Source organism: Dreissena polymorpha, chromosome 5, assembly GCF_020536995.1.
Source record: "Dreissena polymorpha isolate Duluth1 chromosome 5, UMN_Dpol_1.0, whole genome shotgun sequence".
NCBI classification, from domain to species: Eukaryota; Metazoa; Mollusca; class Bivalvia; order Myida; family Dreissenidae; genus Dreissena; species Dreissena polymorpha.
Window position 1 is genome coordinate 69235883 of NC_068359.1, and position 24166 is coordinate 69260048.

Genomic DNA, 24166 nt, shown 5'->3' on the forward strand with positions numbered 1-24166 from the left:
GTTTGAATAATTAAATCAAAGAAATGGCTCATACGTATTGTTGAAATATATACGTTGAGCAAGTATAAATTAATGCGCTGAAGGCACTGAAGTTGTTCGCTATTGCATAATTTAAGACGCAACTCATTTTTCAAAGTTAATCTCAAGTTTGAAATGAAAACAAGCCATTCAAATTTATTAAGAGTGTGTCTTAACGCACGGGTCCAGATGTGTGTGCACTTTTCATCATCCTATTTATTTTATAAAGATAACTTACACCCCAGGAAACCCGATACTTTGTGAGCAGCATAATACCATCCGAGCAGCTTTGTATATTTTAGCGTGAACTTACATAGGGTAATTAAATTGGAAACATTAAAAAAAAAATCAAAGTCCAATTTCAAACTACTGTGTATTAGCATTGATAACAAAGGTATTGGCCTACATGTAGAAAACATCCTGACACATGTTCTTAAAAAATGAGCGAAATGTGGCTCCCGGAAGTAGAAGATCGGGCAAAATGGGCCATGTTCAGGAATTAAGGGGAGAAAAACTGCTTTAATTTGCAAGCCAATACAATAATTAAATGATTTATACAAACTTACACATGTCTGCCATAAACTCTCAGCAGGATTTCTCCAGAAAACTATTTTTTGTGGAGAAATTTGCGTTTTTAATGACCATGTTGGGAAAACATGGATACCATCTGGAGAAGAATAGGAAACCTTATGTGAGCAGCACCTTTATAATTCTTTTCCGTGATAAAAATTACGTAGCTTAACTTGCGCTGAATTTTGTTTAGATTGCCTAATGTTTTCTGTGATTTAACTGTTTAGAGTATTTAAGTAATATAAAAATCGGCACAGACTAGCCATGGAAGGAATTCATCTACATCTACATCGTACGTCGCTGACGTCAAGCTTGAAAATTATGCGACGGGTGGTGAGAAGATAAAGTAAGAATGAGAAAAAAGTAAAGTGAGAAGAGTTGATAGTTAAAAGTCAGAAAGACATTACAGATGCGTCCCCAGCAAACAAATAGTTGATTTTGACCTTTTAATTTCAATGAGCTTACTTGTTACTCCCCTTTTAACGAATTTGGCCACGGCTAGTTTGTAGACACAAACACGACTTCAAAACATGTTGATACCGATTTTAGCTTGATGCTTTTAATATTATTTGGATTTAACTTGTCTATGAGCAGGGTAAGTGTTATTCTTTTAATCAACTTTACTTTTTATGGTTAAACATGTGTTGAAGAAAACATAAGGCAATCTAAACAAAATTAAGCGCAAGTTTAGCGACGTCATTTTAAATTAGTTTTTTCTCATTATGACTCTTGCCGAATTAGTACCAAAAGTCTCAGAACACGCCACAATTAAATATTATACATACAACCCCCACATACACTTATTAAAACATCATTCAATGTTCATAACCAATGAATTTATGTGACAAAGTAGTCAAGTCTTTCTTTATATTTTCCAAAATAGTGTTGGTAAAATGAAATAAAACTGGCGCATGTTGAAAAGGCACTATTGATAATATATAAGGCATTAAAAGTACATTTGTATGCATATGTGCTCACAAACACTTACTATAGGCCTCTACAAAGCAAATAAATTGCAACAAAATGGCTAGAAATTAGGTTTTTTGTCATGAAAAAGAATTATAAAGTTGCTGCTCACATAAGGTTTCCTATTCTTCTCCAGATGGTATCCATGTTTTCACAACATGGTCATTAAAAACGCAAATTTCTCCACAAAAAAATAGTTTTCTGGAGAAACCCTGCCGAGAGTTTATGGCAGACATGTATAAGTTTGTATAAATCCTTTAATTATTGTAGTGGCTTGCAAATTAAAGCAGTTTTTCTCCCCTAAATGCCTGAAAATGGCCCATTTTGCCCGATCTTCTACTTCAGGGAGCCACATTTCGCTCATTTTTTTTAAAGAAAATGTGTCAGGATGTTTTCTACATGTAGGCCAATACCTTTGTTATCAATGTTAATACACAGTTGTTTGAAATTGGACTTTGAAATTCTTTAATTTTTCCAATTTACTTACCCTATGTAAGTTCACGCTAAAATATACAAAGCTGCTCGGATGGTATTATGCTGCTCACAAGGTATGGGGTTTCCTGGGGTGACTTAGACAAAATTACAACAACATGGCCTTTTTTTATGTTCTGAAAGCATAGAAAGTATGATGAAAATATTAATGAGAACTGAACATAAAGACAATTTGCAATCACCATCATATTAAATGAACATTGTTTGAGTATCGAATACCTATCTCACCAGGAATATAATTGCACTATTGGAATTCCCTGTACAAAAGTTTTGATTTTTGACACCATATACAAATTCAAAAAATACAATAAGATAATTGATGAAAATAAATAATACATACATCTGCGAGCAATACTACGATTTAGGTAGTCATAAAGACAGCCCTGTTGACCCGTTCTTTGTTTTTATGCATAACTTGTTACCCTAGCAGTTCACCCTGTGTCAAAAACTCTGAACTAAACATGGACATAGAGCACTAATCCGTTTTTGTACCCAGCTTTTCACCTTAAATGAATTTAACATAACGCCAGCAGAAACGCATGAATATATTCGAATATTGCATAGAATGATTCGAGATAAAACCTCTGAACTTTGGCTACATCCCTGTGTCTGTGCTCAGCGCAACGGATGTAGCACTGTTCAGTGTAAGGAATTCAGGACTACTCTCTGTATGTTCAAACGACACGAATTCTGGCCCAGTAACAATAACGCGTTAAAATCCATCTCGCAGAATTTCAGAGTCAGTACTCGTTCACTAAATCGTCCGGTGAATATATAATTGACTACATGTTTTTTTGTATTGATATTCACAGTTTTGCTTTCAATATGAGAAAACAAACATTATCGAAATAGTATAGTGTCACGATAAGAGGAAAATCGTTGAATTATCTAACCACAAATGTTTGCCGTTCTCGGTCAGCACGTCTGGAAAACGTCTCTGCACGCCTGGATAGGCTGCCATTATTTACAAGTTTGCTATTTTGCATTCTATTTTGTATCGAAAAGCATTGTGCTAAAATGTGCCATTTACAATTCGCAATCAGATTTGTAATGACTATCGTCATGCGAAAATGGGTCTTATTCCATATGCGCCCAACATATATATATAACCCGCTCAGCCTGCGCATCTCTCAGTCTGGTCAGGGCTTCATAATGAGACGATAACACATTGAGTGATTTAATAGCGAACAGCTTCGCCTCTTACCAGACTGCGCAAATGCATAGGGTGGGCTTAAGAAACTCAAATATTAACATACGATATATATCGATGGAGAAGAATTACGCTCATAACAAGGCGCGTGAGGACACATATGGTGTGCACTCCCGTAGTATAATTTGTATCTACTTACACTAATGTGTGGTTTTACAATGATATCACACATTGCATGCGGATAATATGCGACTAACAAGTGAAAAAACACAATAGTTAAACTTTTGTTTTCAATTTAATTATTTAGAAACGTAAATTGCAAACTTTATTTCAAAGTCAGCATTTACACCGACTACCTTTTAAATAGACATTTTTTGTTATATTTAGTTGTTATTTATATTCGGTTTTAGCGATTATAAAGCATTTTTGTTGTTGTCAATAGATTACCTCTAGTAATTGGTGAACTCATGTTCAACAATTTAAAAATTGATAACTGTGAATATAAACAAACTTGACCTTCTACTATTGCGTTGTTAGCACCTATGAGATCTATCTGTTGAGAACAAAAGAACGTTGCCCAGACATAGCAAATTTAACCCCGCTGTAGTAGCATTCACTATGAACGAGGTTACACAGCATCCCACTATACTTGTTTATCAGCAGAATTTCTATTTTCCCGCATCTAATAATAGCCTCAGATTATGAATGACCTGTGCTGAGCAAACATATTACGTCATTAAGACGCAGCAGATAGTGGACTATTTAAATAATTCATAAACATTCTCTTCCGCGACACGTATAATACACAAATTGTTTATTGATTTTTTGCCATATACACTGCGTTAAAAAATATTCCATTTAACACGATATTCACATTATGTTTTAATGTGTGAATGATTATTGTTCGTACTTACATTTGTTGTTCGCCAGCGAACAACTAATAACTAACGTATACGCACTTGAACATACTTAAGCATGTTTATACTTAATTTGTTAACTTTGAATTGCCGTAATTCAATCAAGCACAGTTTAGTGTAAGCGTCTATACAGAGAATGGCCAGCTTGTAAGTACCGTATTACCACCGCTTGTACTTTACTATGTATCATGTCAAACATGATACGTACTTTACGGTTTGTCAGCGTATGTCAGTAGTATATACTATGTCAAACATTAAGCTTGCGTTGGCGTTTTGCATTACCAGCCTAAACCTAGCGTAGTCGATATATGAGGAACCTCGCGTAAAAGCATTGACACACGGTATTTGCAAGGTACACAACTAATGTCACGTTTCTCTAGCAACTGCTTATGTATACGTGATAATTTGCATTCAACTGCTTTTGCGAGTGAGAAAACAGTATATTGACTCCCTTTGTGGTTATTGTATCATGCTTTATCGCATTAAAATTATACATTTATTTGTTTATGGCTGTAAATGAATTTCCGTGAATTTAAACCGTTATATTGTTGCGTTAGCTATAGCTCTATGAGAGATCAAGTTAGCATTTCTACTGAACGGTTCTGTACATACATCGGTTATACAGACAATTGAATTTAAACACAAGTCAAACGAAGCTTCTTTTCTCACAGATTCGTCCGCCAAAGATGTCTGAGTCATATTAAAACAGTCATGTGATAGATATCGCCATTGATAACCACTTCATGTAATTCTAAAAGTCGTGTCATAATACATTTTGCCCCCCCCCCCCCCCTCCAAAGAAAAAATAATTTATTGCAAACATATGTAGGGGATTTGGTGAGAAAGATGTTTTGCATCGCTTTGAATATTTAGCGTTGCGTTGCAAAATTCATCAGACGTACAACGAAGCGATGACGTTGCATTTTATTCTCCGATGATCATCTTTTATGCACAGTAGCAAATGTAATTTATAAGCGGGTAAAACAAACGTTACGTTAAACAACGTTTTGATGAACAACATCAAATCACAAGACCAGCACGACATCTATTTAAACAGCGTGATCTCTGTGACATATGGCTAGTATTGTTACCGTGAGATAGTCATGCAGCAAATCCCTTCCTTATTTTCAACAAAATGGTCAATTTTCACACGAAAGTATGTTTTGCAAGAGTGGACGAAACATGTCAAATCGCTATAAACCAAATAATTTAATAATATCTCTGTCCGTTAACTTTCCTTTGGTCAGGTTTTATCAAATTATGAACGTTACAGTTATAACTGCGAGTCCATATATAAACGACATTATGAGTAGGGTATGTTTTAAGCACTCTTCCACTAGTTTGAACAGAAAATATAATAAGGGCAAAAGTCAATGTTGCTTGTTTGATAAAACAACACTTGTTGGATAATACACAATGGATCTGAACGATAAAACAAATCTTGCGTTTCTTTTGTTGGTTCTAACATTTGCAGGAAACATATCTGGGGAGCTTCCAAAATGCAACGTAACCACTTCAAATGAGCTCGTACCGTACTGTAGCTTCAGCAGCTGGTTTGCATGGGATTGTCGCACATGTGGTGTTAATTACCATGACAACCAAGCCATGGCTGTTCGTAAAAGAGCGTTGTGTTGTTCGCAGAGCGACCAGGGTATTGTGGCATGTCTTTCAGAGTGTCAGCAATCTTTAGGATCCAATCAAGGGTACGGTAAATGCGACGATGTTTGTCCAGTTACAACTACAACAGCAACGCCAGCCACTGCAACGTCACTCACACAATCTACATACAATGTGATTATAACTGAATCATCGGTTCATTCTACAAACAGAACCACTGCGGACTCAACATCGGATGATCGTACTTACCGGATGATTACAACAGAAACTTCGGAACACGCTATCTACCACACGACAGTGATAGAAACGGCTACAGCTGCAAATGTGACTTCAAAATTGACAGATTTTCATGGGGCAACACAGCAAACGAATGACAATGCGACCTGTTCTTTTGGTTCCATAATAATGAAGAAAGGACCACATGAAAAATGTACGTTGAAAAATGGTGTTATTTTCTTTCTAATCTAACTGATCTAATTAAGAAATATAGATATCAGATATCTATCTATATATTTGGGTTTGTTCTCATTTATGTTTACTCTTCATTAAACTGTATTGTAAAATGGGACCTTTATTTATCGACATCGATTCATTTGTTATAAGCCTATAATATTTTAACTAAGTTTTCAAATATGTATTATATAAAACGTATATTATTGTATGCATACAATGCTTGTACTGGGTTAATTACTTACAAAACAAATGTAAAATTTCTATAAATTTCGGATATCCATGATTTAAGTGCACAATCATTCGATATGTACAACATGTGTTTATGTTCCATTTTCAGTCTCCTATTGTAAATTGGCCACCATTGTCGTGTCTGTAGTTTCCATTCTTGGTACAGCGCTGGCTGTAGCTGTTGTTGTATTAAAGGTCAAACGGTCGAACAGTATAAAGGACGTATCCATGGCAAAGAAATCTGGACGAACAAAGGTCAACAAGCCAAAGAAATCTCTGGACTTCTGAACCTATAAGTGAACTTTTAATATAGTGCTATAATACAGGATTTGATTTACCCATTAACAATAAATCTTTGCTTCAGAATAATTTGTCTCTGTCGCAATATGAATTTTGTATGATTTAATGTATACATATTTTAAGATTTAACGGTGACTTTGTTAACATACTTTTCAGTGTAGCACATGGTTCCAACTGAGTCCCTTGATAAAAGATTTTATACCGAGTTCTGGTGACTATACCGAAGCAAATTCTATTAAACAATAAAGACAGGAACATTCTAAAGAAACCTTTTTGAAGAATGCTATATTTTCAATGATCAAACGTGATCCTTTCCACAATTATCAGGTTACCTGTCCTAGCTTACCACTAAAGCCACCTTGATTACACAGATGTGTTACAAATCTGTAGGCCCGTCATTTATAGATGAGCTGATCATAGATGAGCTGATATATATGTAACAGGAATATAAGTTTATAATTAAACCAATATAAATTAACAGAAAAAATTTACATTTTATTTCGTCTTTCCTCTGAATATTGTGATGTTTTAGATGGTTTTCAATTCTTGAGGCTGATTTATAATTTATACATATTGTAATTTTCAATCGCCAGATTTTGTGCTTAATGACATGAACATAAAAAACATACTAACAACTTAAATACACGCTAGAGTTTGTCTGATTTCCAATCAAATTGTTACATGTTTTTTTATTTTATTTTAAATATTAGATAAAGAATCTAGCTCGATAAAAGCGCGTACATACGATTTCAATTCCAATATTTTATTATCGTGGTCTTATAGCAATGTGACCAAGGAGTCATATTAAAACATTCAATAACACGGTTATGGTTTGATAAACTAAACGTACCCATTGGACATTACCCATGTAACGCATTGCCATTTAAACCGCGCTGCCAGCTATATGGTTCGCTGAATGGAAATTATAAATAATTAAAATCTTTAGAAAATATCTCTAACAATGCAGCTTTATTGCCCCTGTCAACACAATATAATGTATTTTCTACACTGCATTTAAACGAATATGTGATGAACTTCAACGGAAGGTTACAGTTTAACTGGGTTTGCAGAATGTTTTGAGCGATAAATCATAATTAAAAAGCAAAAACTTATAGTATGCAACACTAGGTTTCTTTGGTAGTATATCCATAATAAGTCAACAAAAACGTCGCCATTCTTACGGAACACGCACACAACGAGATATGAAGTCATCACGAAACAAATAACAACCACTGTCGCCAAGCAAATTGAAAACAACATTTTCAGCAGATAATTAGAGCACAAACATTAACAGGTAATTGCGTTTTCCAACCAGGCCCCATGTTATTCGCATGATATGAATGAAAGTACGCAGAGTGGCATACAGCATGTGAGTCGTTGCTAACGAATGTGTAATGGCACGATCTGTATTCAGTGTATATAAGGTCCTTGTATTTACCGTCTTTTCGTTTTCAGTTTTAGATCTACTTAAATCAAAATAATACAAGTAACAAACACATATCCAAAATATAAATAACTAGTAAAAGCCTTCCTGAAAATTACAAGACAATGATTTTTAGGTTCGGTAAAATAGTTAAATACCATTACAAATATATATTGTGGTTCGGAACCAGCTTATTTTCTAAGTATCAAATCGTGATATATTTGCTATCTCCGGAAGAGCCGAAAGATATATTTAGCGAGTATTAAGTTCAATATTTCCTATATTTTCAAATTTGTAATGGTGATAACAAAGATTCACCAGACTTGAATCTACACGTCTGGCCCACTGAACGTCCCAGGACCGTGACTTATATTCAAATTATCTTCTGTTGTCCTGAATGGAACGCTTACATTTGTAGGATTTTACCCTTGTCAGAAAGTTTGGTATGATATTTAAATAACAACTTTTGTTTACAGAGCTCTTTTCTAGGTGTATTATAAGAACAAAATATAACATGTATTTTTATATTATGTACTCGATAATCATATGATAATTTATTATGAGTTTGGTCCTTTGTCATTACATGATGTAACAAATATGTTTAATAAAAAAATATGGCTATTATTTAAAACAAATTCATGTTTGCATCAAGTAAATATATTTTTATAAATATTAGATATGGATTACATCTTTATCCTCTCTACTTTATACAAAATCATATTCTAATATAATGGGCCTGCCTTAATTTGATTTTGCTACAATATTACAAAAGGGTATCCGATAACTAAGTGTTGAAAATAAAGTTTTACTAAGAAAGTAACTTGACCCAATATATAAGCAATGTGAAAGTTAAATATGATTGTCTAAGATATTTACACTTGTGTACTATTTACGTATATATTTAGCTATCATTCTATCAAAATAACAATATTAAAAATACAAACATTACAAAATAATATTCTTACTCTATTTTGTATAAACCTTATTTTATTATGTTTATATCACTAAATTCTCTCACTGATTTATAATTTTGATGTTGCAATTTTACGCAGATAACTTTTCGAGATAAAGATTCATGATTGAAAATTCAATATTTGTTTGAAGCTTTAAAAGAAGGTCAATGAGACATGTTGATGCATTTCAATACAAGTAATATGATAACGACATTAATAGACGCATAAACAATATCAATACATTATGAATAGCAGATACAGATTTAAGATAGAAGATTAAATCTTTATTTGCAGTTTTAACAGAACGCGAATGACCAATGTGAATGCATTTTAATACAAGCAATATGATAACAACATTAATATACGTATATAAATAAACATGACTATTATAAGAAATGACATTATAGAGTAAGCGAGATAACGAAACATTTTATATACTAAATACATAAACAACATCAATACATGATGAACAGATGATAAAGATTTCAGGTAGAAGATTCAAGATTAATTAAGGGCATTTACAGTAAGCCTATTGCCAATGTGGATGCATTTCAGTATATGCAATATGATCACAACATTAATAGACGAATATACATTTTCATTACAAGCACTAACATTTTGAGTAAGCGAGATTGCAATACATAATACAAGATAAATACATATACAACATCAATAAATAATTAACAGCAGTGCGTTCATATTTACCGAACTAATAATGGAGAGGAGTAGTCATACTTATCAATACATAATGAATAAATGTATACCTACATGTACACGTCACACAAAACACAAAGAGCGAAAACAAAAAATAACACAAAGACACTGACTATACAAGAGATGCATAGTTATACAAATAACAAATACAATGTAGTTCTATGAAAATTATACAAAAATATGAACCACAATAGATGAGATTTAGATTGAACGTGTTAGATTCTAATCACGGAAAATATCGCGTTTATTTTCCTTTACAAAAAAATACAACTAAATAATAGGTTGTTATAAATGTTAACACTCTTTTGTATGCAAAGAAGCCAAACTTTTAATTAGAATATTACGTACATGTTTATTACTAAATGCTTTTAAAATGTGAACATCGATATTAATAACTTTGTCAAGCGATATGCGTACCTTATCAATAAAATCATTAAATAAATTTCAATATCTCTGAAATATGATCAGAATAAATAATATATTCTGTCGCTTCACCACGAAGAGCATTAAAATCACCACTTAGTAACAATTCGCAGTTACTATATCCGATGCTTGATACAACATCCTCCAGATAACCAATGAATTACTTTGCAATAATAAAAATGCGAAAATTCAGGAGGATAATAAACAAAAATTAAATGTACATCTTTGAATGAACATAATGGCGATGTGTTAAATGATAAAACACCGCTTTCAAATACAGTTACAACGTGCCTGACGCAATAATCGATGTTTCGTTTTTACTTTAACACATATGCCACCTTTATTTCCTCCACCAACTAGAGATGACTTTGCTTAATTGCATCAATAATTCGACACAAAAACGTAGGTTTATAATCTAACAGTATTCCCTAACCCTTTAATGTTCCAAAATTACAATCTTATTACATCAGAATTTTATGGACCTCGACCGCAATCCTAATCGATGCTAGTATTGTTAAACAATGGACTCGGCGTTGAATTTAAACTCCATACAAATTTTATTGAGAAGAGCACGTCTAATTATTTTACAAGAGGTATGTTTATATATTGACGCATATTGTTCTGTGATTTATGTTCTAAACTACATTTTACACCTTGAAAATAACCAAAAAAAATCCGTGTTTAGCAATTTAGCTTTTGTAGTTTCTGACACGGTTTGTGTGTAAAATAATCTGATATGCACATTCCGTTTTGTCTCATGTACGCGCAAACCATCACCGATCTACACTTCGCCATTTTAATCATCTATTGCTGTACATTTAATTACTACTAGTTTCTTATCGAAAAATATGTAATTATTTTACAATTGTTAAGATAACATTAAACAAATGGATATGTGCACATCAGTCTCGTTAATTATCTATAAAAAATGTGTCTATTTAGTTTTGAAAGTCAACGAGTGTTGTTCATATAAGTTGACGCATATATTTAGTGCTCCTTTAAAAACAGGTAAAGTCTAACGTAATCTCTTTAATTCCAAGCGTGTCGACCTAGTAGTAGGGTGTGCCTCCACTCTGAACTTAATCGAACGCCTCACATCCGTGAGATAGTGGCTGTAATCCATTATCTTCACACCATCCACATATATCTGAAAATCCCAAAAAAGACTCAGTGACAACCTGCAAACAACAATACAGTCTGTAGACATAGCATTTCAATAATCAGCTGAAATCGAATAGGCCGTTGATTTGAATTTTATTGTATTTCTGTCATTTATAAGTAAATTAAAAATGATACATCTTATTTTTGCGAAAAAATCTAATTACATGTTTTAAGTACCCTAACTGTAATTAATGATATATGGTAACTTATATAATTATTTAAAATATCAATAATAATAAAATAATATAACAATGCTGTCTTAAAGATTTTTTAAATTTCAACCGGGAGTTTCGGAAGAAAAATCTTTAAAAAATCACAATGCAAGACATGCGTTTGATCTTAAAAGCTCAGTCCTCTCAAACAGTCAAAACATATATTATCTCATCGGTAACGATTTGTTCATCTTACATTTTGTCTAGGCATTACATAACATGCATACCGATTGTCAAAAAAATTCATTTGCCCAAGTCATTTCTTACATAAATATTAATAAAAAAAAGTTTTTAACAAAATAGTTTAAAGTTCAATAAAGGTAGTTTTATTCCATGGAAGTTATCCCATTTTAGCGCGCATTGAACTGTTTTGATGAACAGATATTTCAAGATTCTTAAAAAAACATCGATGATAAGTGTTACAAACGCTATAGGCCTACATGAATCATTTTATCTATTTCGAATGATGTTTATTTTCCAATTACACATCTATATTGTCTTTGTCATGTTTATTATTTCAGTTGTTTGAATAAATATAAACGTCATTTTTAAAATCGATCACCTTAAAATAACAGTGTCATTCAGCCGATCTTTGTATAAAACAATTTAAGTCAAAGATAACTAGAACTAAACAACAAAAAAATAAACATAACTTTTCAATAATATAACAATGAAATACTAGTATACGTGTGTCAGTCCTGTGTAATCGACTTCTAGCGTGATTGTACTATGTGACGTCACGCTGCGAGAAAAAGCTTGTACTTTGTGCTCACCCATTTTCCAACGCCATCCGTCATTAACCTTAACGTCGATTGTTGCTTTCGGAGTTACGAAGTCCATATACAGAACTAACGGATATTCGTGCGCTCCGAGTGTGAAATATACTGTCACACTGACACACATGAAAATCAAAGTACTGACAGTACTGGTGTGACGATGCTTTTAAAGAGGATGGATATAAACCATCAATTTAAGTCTATCTATATCACCACAATTGTGTATGTTGATACGAACATTTGAGTACGATAAAAAAATTGGGTACGATCATTTTGGGTACGAAAAAAAAATTGGTACGAAAAAAATTTGCGTACGAAACATTTTTGGTACGAAAAAAAGTTTAGGGGTACGGGGAAGTAGTACTCGTGGGTAACTTGACCCATTGAGCGAAAAATGGGAGGCGGGTCACATTCTTGTTCATTAAGTATGGCAATACCTTCATGATGATTCTCGAAAGTAGGTATGAGCACATAGCCGGACCATGTGAGCTCAATCGTATGAGCACTTGACTATCCGAGTTCGCCCACGAACTTATGGATAAATAACTAATAGCGAAATGGCCTTATACATGTATATGCTGAAATCTAACAATCGAACGAAATATCAAACATGGTATGTACACTTAGGTGGTTGTATAAATTTTGTTAGAATATCGTATTCAATATGTAAATTTTAAATGATTGTGCCCGCACTTGAGTTTGTTGCCTTGTTTGAGTCTATACGCGCTTAGGCTGCACCCAGTCTGTGTATTTGTGTTTTTCCAAGGTAATGAGTTACCTCCGCGCTGAGGCTGCATAATGTTGGGACCCGGAGTGTGTCCAGCACTCCTACCTAATAAGATTCGATTGACGACAGTTGGGACGAATTTTGAATGATAGCTGCAATTTCCAGCTATTTGTTTTGTACTGAAATACTTTTTAATTTTTTATATGGTCAAATGCTGCGGGGGGGGATGAGATTATCCGGAAAAAAACCACCTGTCCGGAATGGTGACCACAAAACAGACAAAATATAACATTGCGCCGGGAGCGGGAATCGAACCGGTGTCGTAAAGGTGAAAAAGCGAACGTTCTTACCACTGCGCTAGCGGGACGGACAATTACGCAAACAAAAGTTGTTATATCCATATATATCATAGCAGTGCAGTGTTTACAATTTGCAGGTTCGAAATTGTTCGCATTCTTTAGTTTTGTGATCACATAAAAAGTTAATATTACATGTTTTTATTCGCAATTTATTTACTAAATTGAGAACAAATATCAAACAAAATAGAGAAAATATATAGTTGTTTCATTGGTCCATATAAATAAAATGGATGTAAAATTACTAATTTTAAATTAACGTTCTGATACACTTATTGAATCTGTTTCCCCAGTATATGCTGTTCTATTAATATTTACCTTTATCAACACGAACGACAACTCTGCTAGGAGAATGTTATCAATGAAAATCAACGAGCAATCTCCTACGCAGTGGCGAATGCCAAGGAAAGTAACTGAAAAATCGAGTTATCTCAATCGGACTGGCTCGGTCTTTTACATAGGTCCCCATTGTGAAGAATTTTTTTACTGGTTATCAAACCTTAGACGACGCTGTTCCAGCATCGTCAATAAAATAAAGTCATAAATCACAAATGCCAATGAAGCGCTTTAATAGTCAATAAATTGCGCATATATTGAGGTTTGTAAATGTGAATGTTTGAATAATTTTCCAATAAATAGAAATATCGTATCGTTAATCTCACTTATATAAATATTCTCCTCTTGAAATATACATGGAGTTTTATTACTACTACATTAAGGTTGCAATCCCTCCGCTTAAGTTTCATAATTCACATATATTCTTTTGACAGGTTATAACATGTCATGAGATACTTATTCAGAAGCTCTGTGAAAACCGGGCTTAATGCGTGTACGTAAGAGTCGTCCCCGGCCAGCCTATACAGTCTGCACAGGCAAATCAGGGACGACACTTTCCTCTAAGACTGGATTCTCGTTAAGCAGAGACTTCTTTTAACACGAAACTTCAATAAATTCGGAAAGTGTGGTCCCTTATAAGCATGTTAGGAGTTCACAGGCTAATCTAAGACGACACTTTACGCACATGAATTAAACCCTTTTTTTTCAAAAGCGTGCTTTATATGGTTATCGATTTAATACCAAACTGTAAAACAAAAAACTTGAAATGCAACATAGAACAGGAACAATGTACTATAAGTCACCTTTCCATCGTTGTGATTGCAGCACAGGTAACATTCAGTATAGTACCAGACAATATCATCGGAAGATTCTCCCCCAGATATCCAATGTTCTAAAAATAAAGCGTATTGCCACAGTTTTTGCATCCATTTAAAATGCTTTTAAGTTGCCGTTTCACCACGGTGTTTGGTTGTTTTTCATTTAGATTGCAATCAAGTTATGTACAGTGATAAGTTTCGTTTTTGTTTGTGTAGCGAATTAAAACATAATACTTTGTCTGATCGGTTGACGTACAATTTGTCTTAGGAAATGACATTTGATAACATGTCAGTCATTTTTTGTCGGGGTTTTATAACATAACGAATACAAAGTTGTTTGCAACCTGCCGGTGTCTGAGCAGGAAAAAATACTATCAATAATTTTTTTAAAGTTTTTCAGTTATTTGCTTGGTATCCTCTTAAATTGTATGCAATTTCTAACACAAACAGCTTATACGTACCTTCTACGTAAATGACTGCGTGTTCTCTATTTTGACCATGTAAACGTATTCGTCACTCATCTGTAACGGAAAAGCCAACGCCCAGTTGATGTTGAGTTCTTCACACAAACACTGACTGCCAGACACACGGACACCTGCCGCCTCGAAACTGGAGAACTTGACAGCGCACTGATTTAAGCAGGTGCTGGTAACACTTTCAGACCCAGTTGTTCGGTGAATGGAATACCTTACTTTTGTTTGGTCTCTTGCGATGACCGCCTCACAGAACATTGTGAACACAAGTATCTTCTATATTGTAAGTTTGGTAATACCTCTTAAATACGAAAGATTACTATGTTGCTATTGTATTGATTATGTCAGAAACGAAATTTCAAACGCAAAATGAACATCAATGTATACCGAAATTTACTTTGTTTAATAATGTGGTTCTTAAAATACAATTCTTCATTTCTTATGCAACTTATTTCACCGAACTCTGCTTTTAATTCATTTTTGTTGTTTTTAATTTCAAAGTGATTCTTCAAAGTGCGCCAAATCAGGTATATAATTATTATCATATGTAAAATTATAAATTATGCTAGAATATACTTACACACCACATTCCATTCTTAGTAAAACGCGCATAGATATACAGCTTCAACTACATCGTTGCTTATGAAATGTGTCTTGTTCTGTGAAAGCTGGTCATAATGCATGTGCGTAAAGTGTCGTCCCAGATAAGCCTGTGCAGTCCGCACAGGCTAATCAGGGACGACACTTTCCGCTTTAAATAGATTTTCGGTAAAAAGGGACTTCCTTTAAACGGAAAATACCATTTAAGCGGAAAGTGTCGTCCCTGATTAGCCTGTGCGGCCTGCACAGGCTAATCTGAGACGACACTTTACGCACATGCATTATGACCAGCTTTCACAGAACAAGACACAAATAATTAAGAAAACTGACACGTCAACTACCGAAGACGACTGTTGTCAATAGCCTGATACTTTTAAAGAACTAGTTAAGTCTGATTTTATTCAATTATGTGCACTACGTCTCGCGTAATTTCTGCCTCCCACCACGCATCACCGTGTTTCAGCCCAGCGTGGAAACTACTTTCGTCACGTGGAACAGCGTGGAACGCGATGGTGTAGTCGTGGAAAAGGCTCGATCAAAAATGTTGATTAGAACTAGAGCGCGGGCGTAATCGGGCAATAAATCTTACGGTGGACCACCGCGGCTTCGATATTTTGCGGTGAATTACAGATTCATGTGAATAAACTTGTATATTTATATTTTTCATGTGTATTTATTTTTTCATATTGAACTAATCATTTGTTCCACTCGTCCCCTCTTTTATATTATATTGACCCTGTTTACAGACTCATTTGATATGTTTTACATCGAGCGTGAGTATAGACTGCGTTTCAGGCTTCAGGTTTTCTTTAAATTGTTTCTGAATGAAATTTCACTTGTTGTTTTTATTAGCATGTGTGTTAGCATTTCGAAAATGTTTGCTCCCTCGTGTACATATATAGCTCGCCACCAATTTAATTAAAAGATGTTACGTGCAATTTGATATCAGACAATTTTAGTGATTTCCTATTATGACATGTTCTGCTTAGAATACATGTGTAAATTCGAGACATAGGCAGTAAGTATTCAATTCAGTTATATTTTAATACCATAGTCATGCGAAAAGATCATTATCAGGCTGGCGAGTGATTATGTGTATACCTGTGCCTTGTTTATAACAAGTTAATTTCGATACTAATGTTAACAACGTTTACGAAGTAATCTTAACATGATGATCACTATTGATTTACTTATAATATGTAAATCGCTATTTATAACACTTTTAATATGCATATCATTAAGTAAAACATACAAATATTCGCCTCAATTGATGAACATGTAAATCACTGTTTAATAAAATGTAGCTGTATATAGAATAAATGTTGTCTTGATAAGAAATGTTGATAAGAAATCGCGGTGAATTGAACAAGTCATAATATCACATCGAGTTCTTTTTTAAACTGTTTAACTTTGTATTTCAGGTATATGGAAACGTATATGGTACACCCTGATACTGTGATGATGTCAACATTCTATGACGGCATGATATGAAAAAGGTGTCATGGCGTAAAAAATAACTCATCATGTCGACTAAAACAACGATGGCAAGTCATTTTCAAAAGAGCATGACGCCTAAAATTATGTTGATTTGTCGACATAAGATAAGTTGTCAAGACTTAAACAACCATCATGTTGACATAAGAGCCTTAATCTCTGACGATATTTTAACCGTTAGCCGTCTTGTAAATTTAACTATTTCTGTGTTGTTTACTGTATGACGGTATATATCTTGATGACTTGCGAGTAACATAATGTTGACATGGTGATATAACTGAAGGAGTCGATATAATTTATGTGGACAAAGAGCGTTGTTTTAAAGTTTATGGAAGCGTATATGGTACCCAAATAATATGGTTATGCCGGATTAGTTTATATCGACTTACTGTGAACTAACATTTTTAGTTCAGTTTTTATTGTGCTATATTGTTTTGTTTATTTTTGCTCATTTTAAGTTCAATTTAAATCGCAAATGTTCTATTGAGCGTACTTCAGCTCTTTCATTACGACTCATCCATACACTAGTGCTGTATGGCTTTTACATAAATAGTGACACTTTTGTTCAGTTCTTTCAGAATAACCAAATTGAGGGACATTTTTTACGTCGGAACGTGATATGTCTGTTGTTAATCTTGATTTTGTTATCCCCCGCCATAGGCGGAGGGATATTGTTTTGGCGTCGTCCATCCGTCCGTCCTTCCGTCCGTCCGTCCGGCACTTTTGTGTCCGGAACCATACCTTAGAAGTGCTGTGGCGGATTTAATTGAAACTTGGTATAAGTATGTATATGGATAGAGGATAATGCACGCCAAATGGCATTGTACACCATCTGTTAATAATGGAGTTATGACCCTTTATATCTTGAAAAAATGCGTTTAATATAAGCTTAGAGATTTATATCCATTAACACATGAGTCAGAGCCATGAAACTTGCCATAGTTGTTCTCAATCATCTGGGGGTGCTTCACATTCAACACTTATAATCCTAGGGTCTAAGGTCAAGGTCATACATTGAGGTCAAAGATCACAAATTTGATTCATTATTAGGTCATTCCTTTATTATGCATCAAAGGATTTTTTAATAACTGCATTTTATTGTCTGCAAACCCATCCAATGAGTAAAAAAATGAGAAAAGGCACAACCCTCCACCTATACCTTTTTTTTTAAGTTCTACACCCATCCGTAAACACAATTTATTTGGCAGGGATATCAATTCAAGGAATTTGCTTGTTATCTTAATGTTTGTATGTTTATGCTATATTATTCTAAAAATGTTGTTGTTTTTATGCCCCGAAGGAGGGCATCTAGTAATCGGACTGCCCGTCATACTTTTTTTTAAATGCTCATTACTTCTATGTCACATCAGATGTAACCTTCATATTTGGTATGCATGTGTATATGAACAAGGCCTTTCCATAGGCACACACATTTTGACCCCTTTGACCTTGACCTTGAACTTATGGTCCGCGTTAGGGTTTCAAAATTTGCGTTAGGGTTTCAAAAAATGCTCATATAAATTCGTTGTCGCTTCAGATGTAACCTTCATATTTGGTAAGCAGGCATATATGAACAAGACCTTACCATACGCACACAATGTTTGACCCCTTTGACCTTGACCTTGAGCTTAGGGTCCGCGTTTTTATTTCAAAATTAGCGTTTAGGTTTCGAAAAGATGCTCATAACTTCTATCAAAGCATTCTTCGGGGGCATATGTCATCCTATGGAGACAGCTCTTCTTTATTCAACTTTAACCATTTCTATAATTCTCAAAACATTTGAATGAAAGTACAAAACACTGTTATTCGTGCTAATGTAATCATTCTGATTCGATGAGTTATTGCCCATAATGTTTGTATGTTTATGATCTATATTTCTCCAAATGATGGACGTTCAAATGTTGTTTTTTTCAACTTTAACCATTTCTATAATTCTGAAAACATTTAAATGAAGCTACAAAAAAATGTTATTCATGTCAATGTTAATCATTCTGATTCGATGAGTTATTGCCCTTTGATGCCAAAGGCATTATAACGTATAACCTTTTAGGTTTTTGCACTCAGCAGCCACTTATTGAATTTATATTAAACATATAGAAGTACCAAGATGCGCATATGGTCACATATGTATATGCATACATACGTACATACGTATGTATGTACGTACGTGACGGAAAAGTAGAGCGCTCCGTCCTTTAACAGCTATTGGTCCTTTCAATGCCTATGTCAACAAATTGGCTGCCCAGTGTTTAGCTCACATAAGCACTTTAGTGCTCATGTTGATATTTGATCGACCTGTGTCCGTCGTGAACATTTGCATTAGGAGCACTAGAGACCGCATTTCTTCTCAGATCTTCCATGAAACTTTCTCAGGACATTTGCCCAAATCATACTTCAACTGAGTTCTAAACTGGTCATGTGGGGTCGAAAACTAGGTAACTTGGTCAAACAAATAAAGACCTTGTGAATACTCTAGAAGTCACATTGACTTTGCCAAAATGTTTGTGTAAAGGATATGTCGCTTCTTGAGTTTGAAAATGGTTCTGGTCGGTTGAAAAACATGGCCGCCAGGGGGCGGGGCAGTTTTCCGGACATAGCTATAAAGTTACATTTTAAGTCACATTTTTATCTCTATCATGAAACTTGGTCAGAATATTGGTGTTATTGATATCATGGACGAGTTCGAAAATGGCCAAGATCGGTGGAAAAATAAGGCTTTCATATATGGTGTGGGGCAGTTTTCTATATATGTATAGTTTGTTTGAAACTGGTTCTGGTCCGTCAAAAAACAAAGCCACCGTGGGGTCATTTTCCATATATTTTATGTAGTAAAAGAAGCTTGTGAACACCCTTAAAGTCACTTTTTTTGCCAATCATTATGAAACTTAGTCAGAAAATTGGTATTATTGATTTTTCAGACAAGTTCGAAATAGGTACTGATAGGTGGGGCAGTTTTCTCTTTTTGTTTATAATATAAACATGTGAAAACTCTAGAAGTTGCATTTTTAGCCAAATCGTCATGAACTTTGGTCAAAACTTTTGTTTCCTTGACACTTTTGAGTTGTAAAATTGTTCTGGTCAATCAGTATTAAAAACCATGTCTACCAGGGGGTCTGGTAATTTTCTATATATGCTTATATTAAATACTTTGGAAGACCTTAACCTTGAATTGAAGTCAGCCTTTGTCATATAAATGTTCTGAATTATTTAAGTTTAACTCGTTTTTCTTTTGATCTCATTTCATCAGGTGAACGACCTAGGGCCTCTTTGCTCTCTTGTTTGTGTTACTTGTTTTGTTGTTTAAGTAGATATCACTTTCTGAAATAGTCAGAAGTGGTTGGAGTAATGTCAAATAATAATTCCTCATATTAGCATTCTATATTAAGTTTGGAACAATATGCAGAACTAAAATAACATATACTTAAGTGATACATGAACCAGTTCTAATGAAATCTTTCAAAAAGAGTAAATAATCACATGTTTTCACCTTATAAACCACTTTCTTCTTGGGCGTTGTTAGTCCTTATTTTCTTTTTTTGTTTGTTCATAAATCCATTGACACCAGCTGAAACCTACACTACTGTAGAAGTAAGCATAAGCAATTACACTACCCCACCCACTTCTGACCATTTCAGAAAGTAATATGTCCTTTACTGTGTTTGCATTTGTCTTACTTATTCTGAATAAATACTGAAGAACAGTTTGAAATTCGTTAGCGGTTATGTTGTTTTATAATTCATCTTTTTAAATTTGATAATTAGAATAAGAGATTTATAATTTAAATTATCAGCTTTTATGCGAAGATTTGAAGCTCAACTTTTGTTAAATCTGAATAAAGTTTTTATTGAATCGGATTGTAATGCTCACCATTATAGTATCTGCTTGATACTTCACTGCAGCTATTTAAGTGTTATCTTGAACGCGCTTTCCGGTCTTTTAAATGTAAGATGTTTAGTTGTATGTAGTTGAGCATGTGCATGTTTTTTGTGAGAAACTAATTTGCATAAAGCCGAATTGAATACCAAAACAAATCTACTAACATCGATGAAGCAGAAAAAAGAGCGTTTAGATTCTTATACATGTAATTACAATATCAGTCTGCATGTGCATATGTTTTTAATGGTTTGGCTAAAAGACAATATAATTTGGGATTTATTCGTGCATGAATTTAGTAAGCGCCTCCTTTTCCAAAACGCAGTTTCGACTGTCTACATGTCGCACATGGCATAATTAATCCAAGTAGCCCACCGCTCGATTTCCTCGTGCGCTTCGTGAAGGCAACTCGCTCCATTGAATATTAAAGCCCAGTCAAATGATATACTTAAGCCAATCAGAATAATGTACCCAAGTAAAACATATATAGGGCACTAGTTTCAATAACACATTAATAATCCGGTTGAATATATATATATATATATATATATATATATATATATATATATATATATATATATATATATATATATATATATATATATATATATATATATATATATATATATATATATATATATATACTCAACTCAGACCGATCTAGTCAAATGGTACGTGTATCACCACTCATATAAAACTATACCGACTCGTAAACAAATATTTCAAATTTTTGAAAATATTTTGATAAATAATGTGCGATGTGGACATAATATGGAAATAAAAGCAAACTGCAACCTTACTAGCTTTGAGAACTGTGCATGTTTTGGTATTATTGACACAGCTGAGTAGGTGATTTTAGCTTTAGTGAAAATGTTGACGGACGACGAAGAAAGACCGATCACATTAACCAGCCCTAAAATTGATCAACAAATAGCCCAATTTTGTGTCACATTTGAATAATTTTCTATTTCCTCAAAAACGAATTATTCGACCATTCAAAAAATAGAGATCGAATTGCAGTATGAATATTTATTTTAAACATGTACTATATACATTACTATATTCATTCTTTTGCAATCTAACAATGAAATGATAAACATGATTAATCTGTTTTGCCAAGTTTGCAATGTCTGTAAATGTGTACAACAATATGAGATAATTTATTTAAGCAAAAAACAACAACAAAACGTTTAACTACTTCATGATAAATTCCAATAACAAGAATATCAATTTGGTGTTGCTTATCGACACATTGTAAATAAAACTCGAAACGAAACTTACTTGAACTAAACTAACTTAACGATTAAATTTGCAAAATATAACCACTTTTTAAGCATATATTTTTGCATATGTAATTAAGAACCATCCAATATTTCAGTCAAGGCCAAGAACAAAGAAGTCGCACGTTCAATCGATTCAGGAATTGACAGTTGCTCCCGCCGCATTTCACACAAATGTTCTAGGACGGGTATGAAGTCATCTTTACATCCAAAGTGTGGTTTCTTTACAAAGTATCTCTCTTGAATACGATCAATGGTTTCCAATTCGCAAAGAAGCCGAAATGAAAAACCTCGGGTTCCATACGCCTCAGGCTGGTAGTAACTTACTATCGGTATCCCATTTGGTGCTTCCATATTTTTTTGCTGCCGAATCCGATGAGAATTCCATAGATGGTTGAAAGAGTTCAGATCGCGTTGTATTAATGGTATGAAACAGAATCCAAGGCATTCTAAATGCACAGGACCATCAATCCGAAGCAAGCCGCTGTCTATCATATCCTTAAAATAGTTTCTCCAAAACACAGTAAAACGCATTCTTAAATTTACCCACAAACGTTCAATTCTTTGATTGCCAGTGGATCTCCCAGTGATGTAACTGTTCATTCCAGACATGTTATCCCTGTCATTAAACCCAAACGCTATCTGCATAGCCCGTACCCAAACGTTTTCTGTCCCTGCATCGCCACGAACAAGACGTGGAACGCGACCAATCCGTTTCACAAAGTAAACAAAGAATCCCGCGATAATTCGAGGGTCATTATTCGAATAACATGCCTCCAGCCATAATATGCATCTGGAAAATCCATCAACCGTCCCGTGTATAGCAATTCCAAAAGGCTTTAGCTTATCATACCCATCAATGTGTATAGTAAAATTAGGACCTTTATTGGTATAGACTCTGCGTCGCAGGCGATGTGCAGATCTGAGAGCAACACCCTCAGGATCAATTACCTTCAATACACACCATGTTGTTTCTTGGGTTACTTTGACATTTGTGGTTGTGTTGACCAGTTTCCATATAGTTTTATAACCACATACAACCATCCCTCTTTTATATAATGAGTGAATCGCTCGTATAACGTCTAGAAGAGGAGACGACGCGTTGCGTCTTTTGAGCCCTAACCTTCGCAGTATCCATTTCAGTTGACTCAAACTGAGAGTAGTGTTGTGTAGAAAAAGCAACAATCCACATATATCCAGACGCGTATAGCCCTGTTTGTGATATCGCGAAATCCAAACATCCCATTCTTGATTTGAAAGTACAGCTAACGAATAGTCAACATATATCAGTGCCACAAAGACACAAATCTGCAATATAAAAAAGTTATGAGTCGTTAAACACACGTTTTGCATGTATTCGTTAAAGAAAAATATCTTAATGAATCAATCGAGATTTGAGCTCTCTAAATGCTCATAAAACTCAACGAACACATTAATATTCATTGTTTGCAAACAGTGTATGCTATTTTTACCTTTATACCAAGCACTCCTGCTGTAAAAATGGACTGTCTGAGGTCTTGCGTGTTTCAAAAGAATATACCAGAAACTAAAAATCTGTTCGACGCCGGAAGTCATGAGCCAATGTTGCAATAATGTGATGATGTCAAAATTTTACGACGACATGATATGAAAAAGGTGTCATGGCGTAAAAAATAACTCATCGTGTCGACTAAAACTATGATGGCAAGTCATATTCACAAGAGCATGACGCCATAAGTTATATAGATTTGTCGACTTAGATCATGTCGACCAAATATATTTTCGGGAAAAGCCGGCAATATTTACGTCGAGACTTCAACTTGTTGTCGTTATGACGAGTAAAATTAAGGTGGGAAA

At 34.1% G+C, this 24166-nt stretch overlaps 1 protein-coding gene across 1 annotated transcript; it reads right to left on the reverse strand.

The window, feature by feature from the left end:
• Positions 1–22287: 22287 nt before the first annotated feature.
• LOC127832238 (uncharacterized) lies at positions 22288–23648 on the reverse strand. The gene has a single exon (XM_052357544.1). The coding sequence runs from the start codon at positions 23372–23374 to the stop codon at positions 22406–22408; it is 969 nt and encodes a 322-aa protein (XP_052213504.1). The 5' UTR covers positions 23375–23648; the 3' UTR covers positions 22288–22405.
• Between the last annotated feature and the right edge of the window lie 518 nt (positions 23649–24166).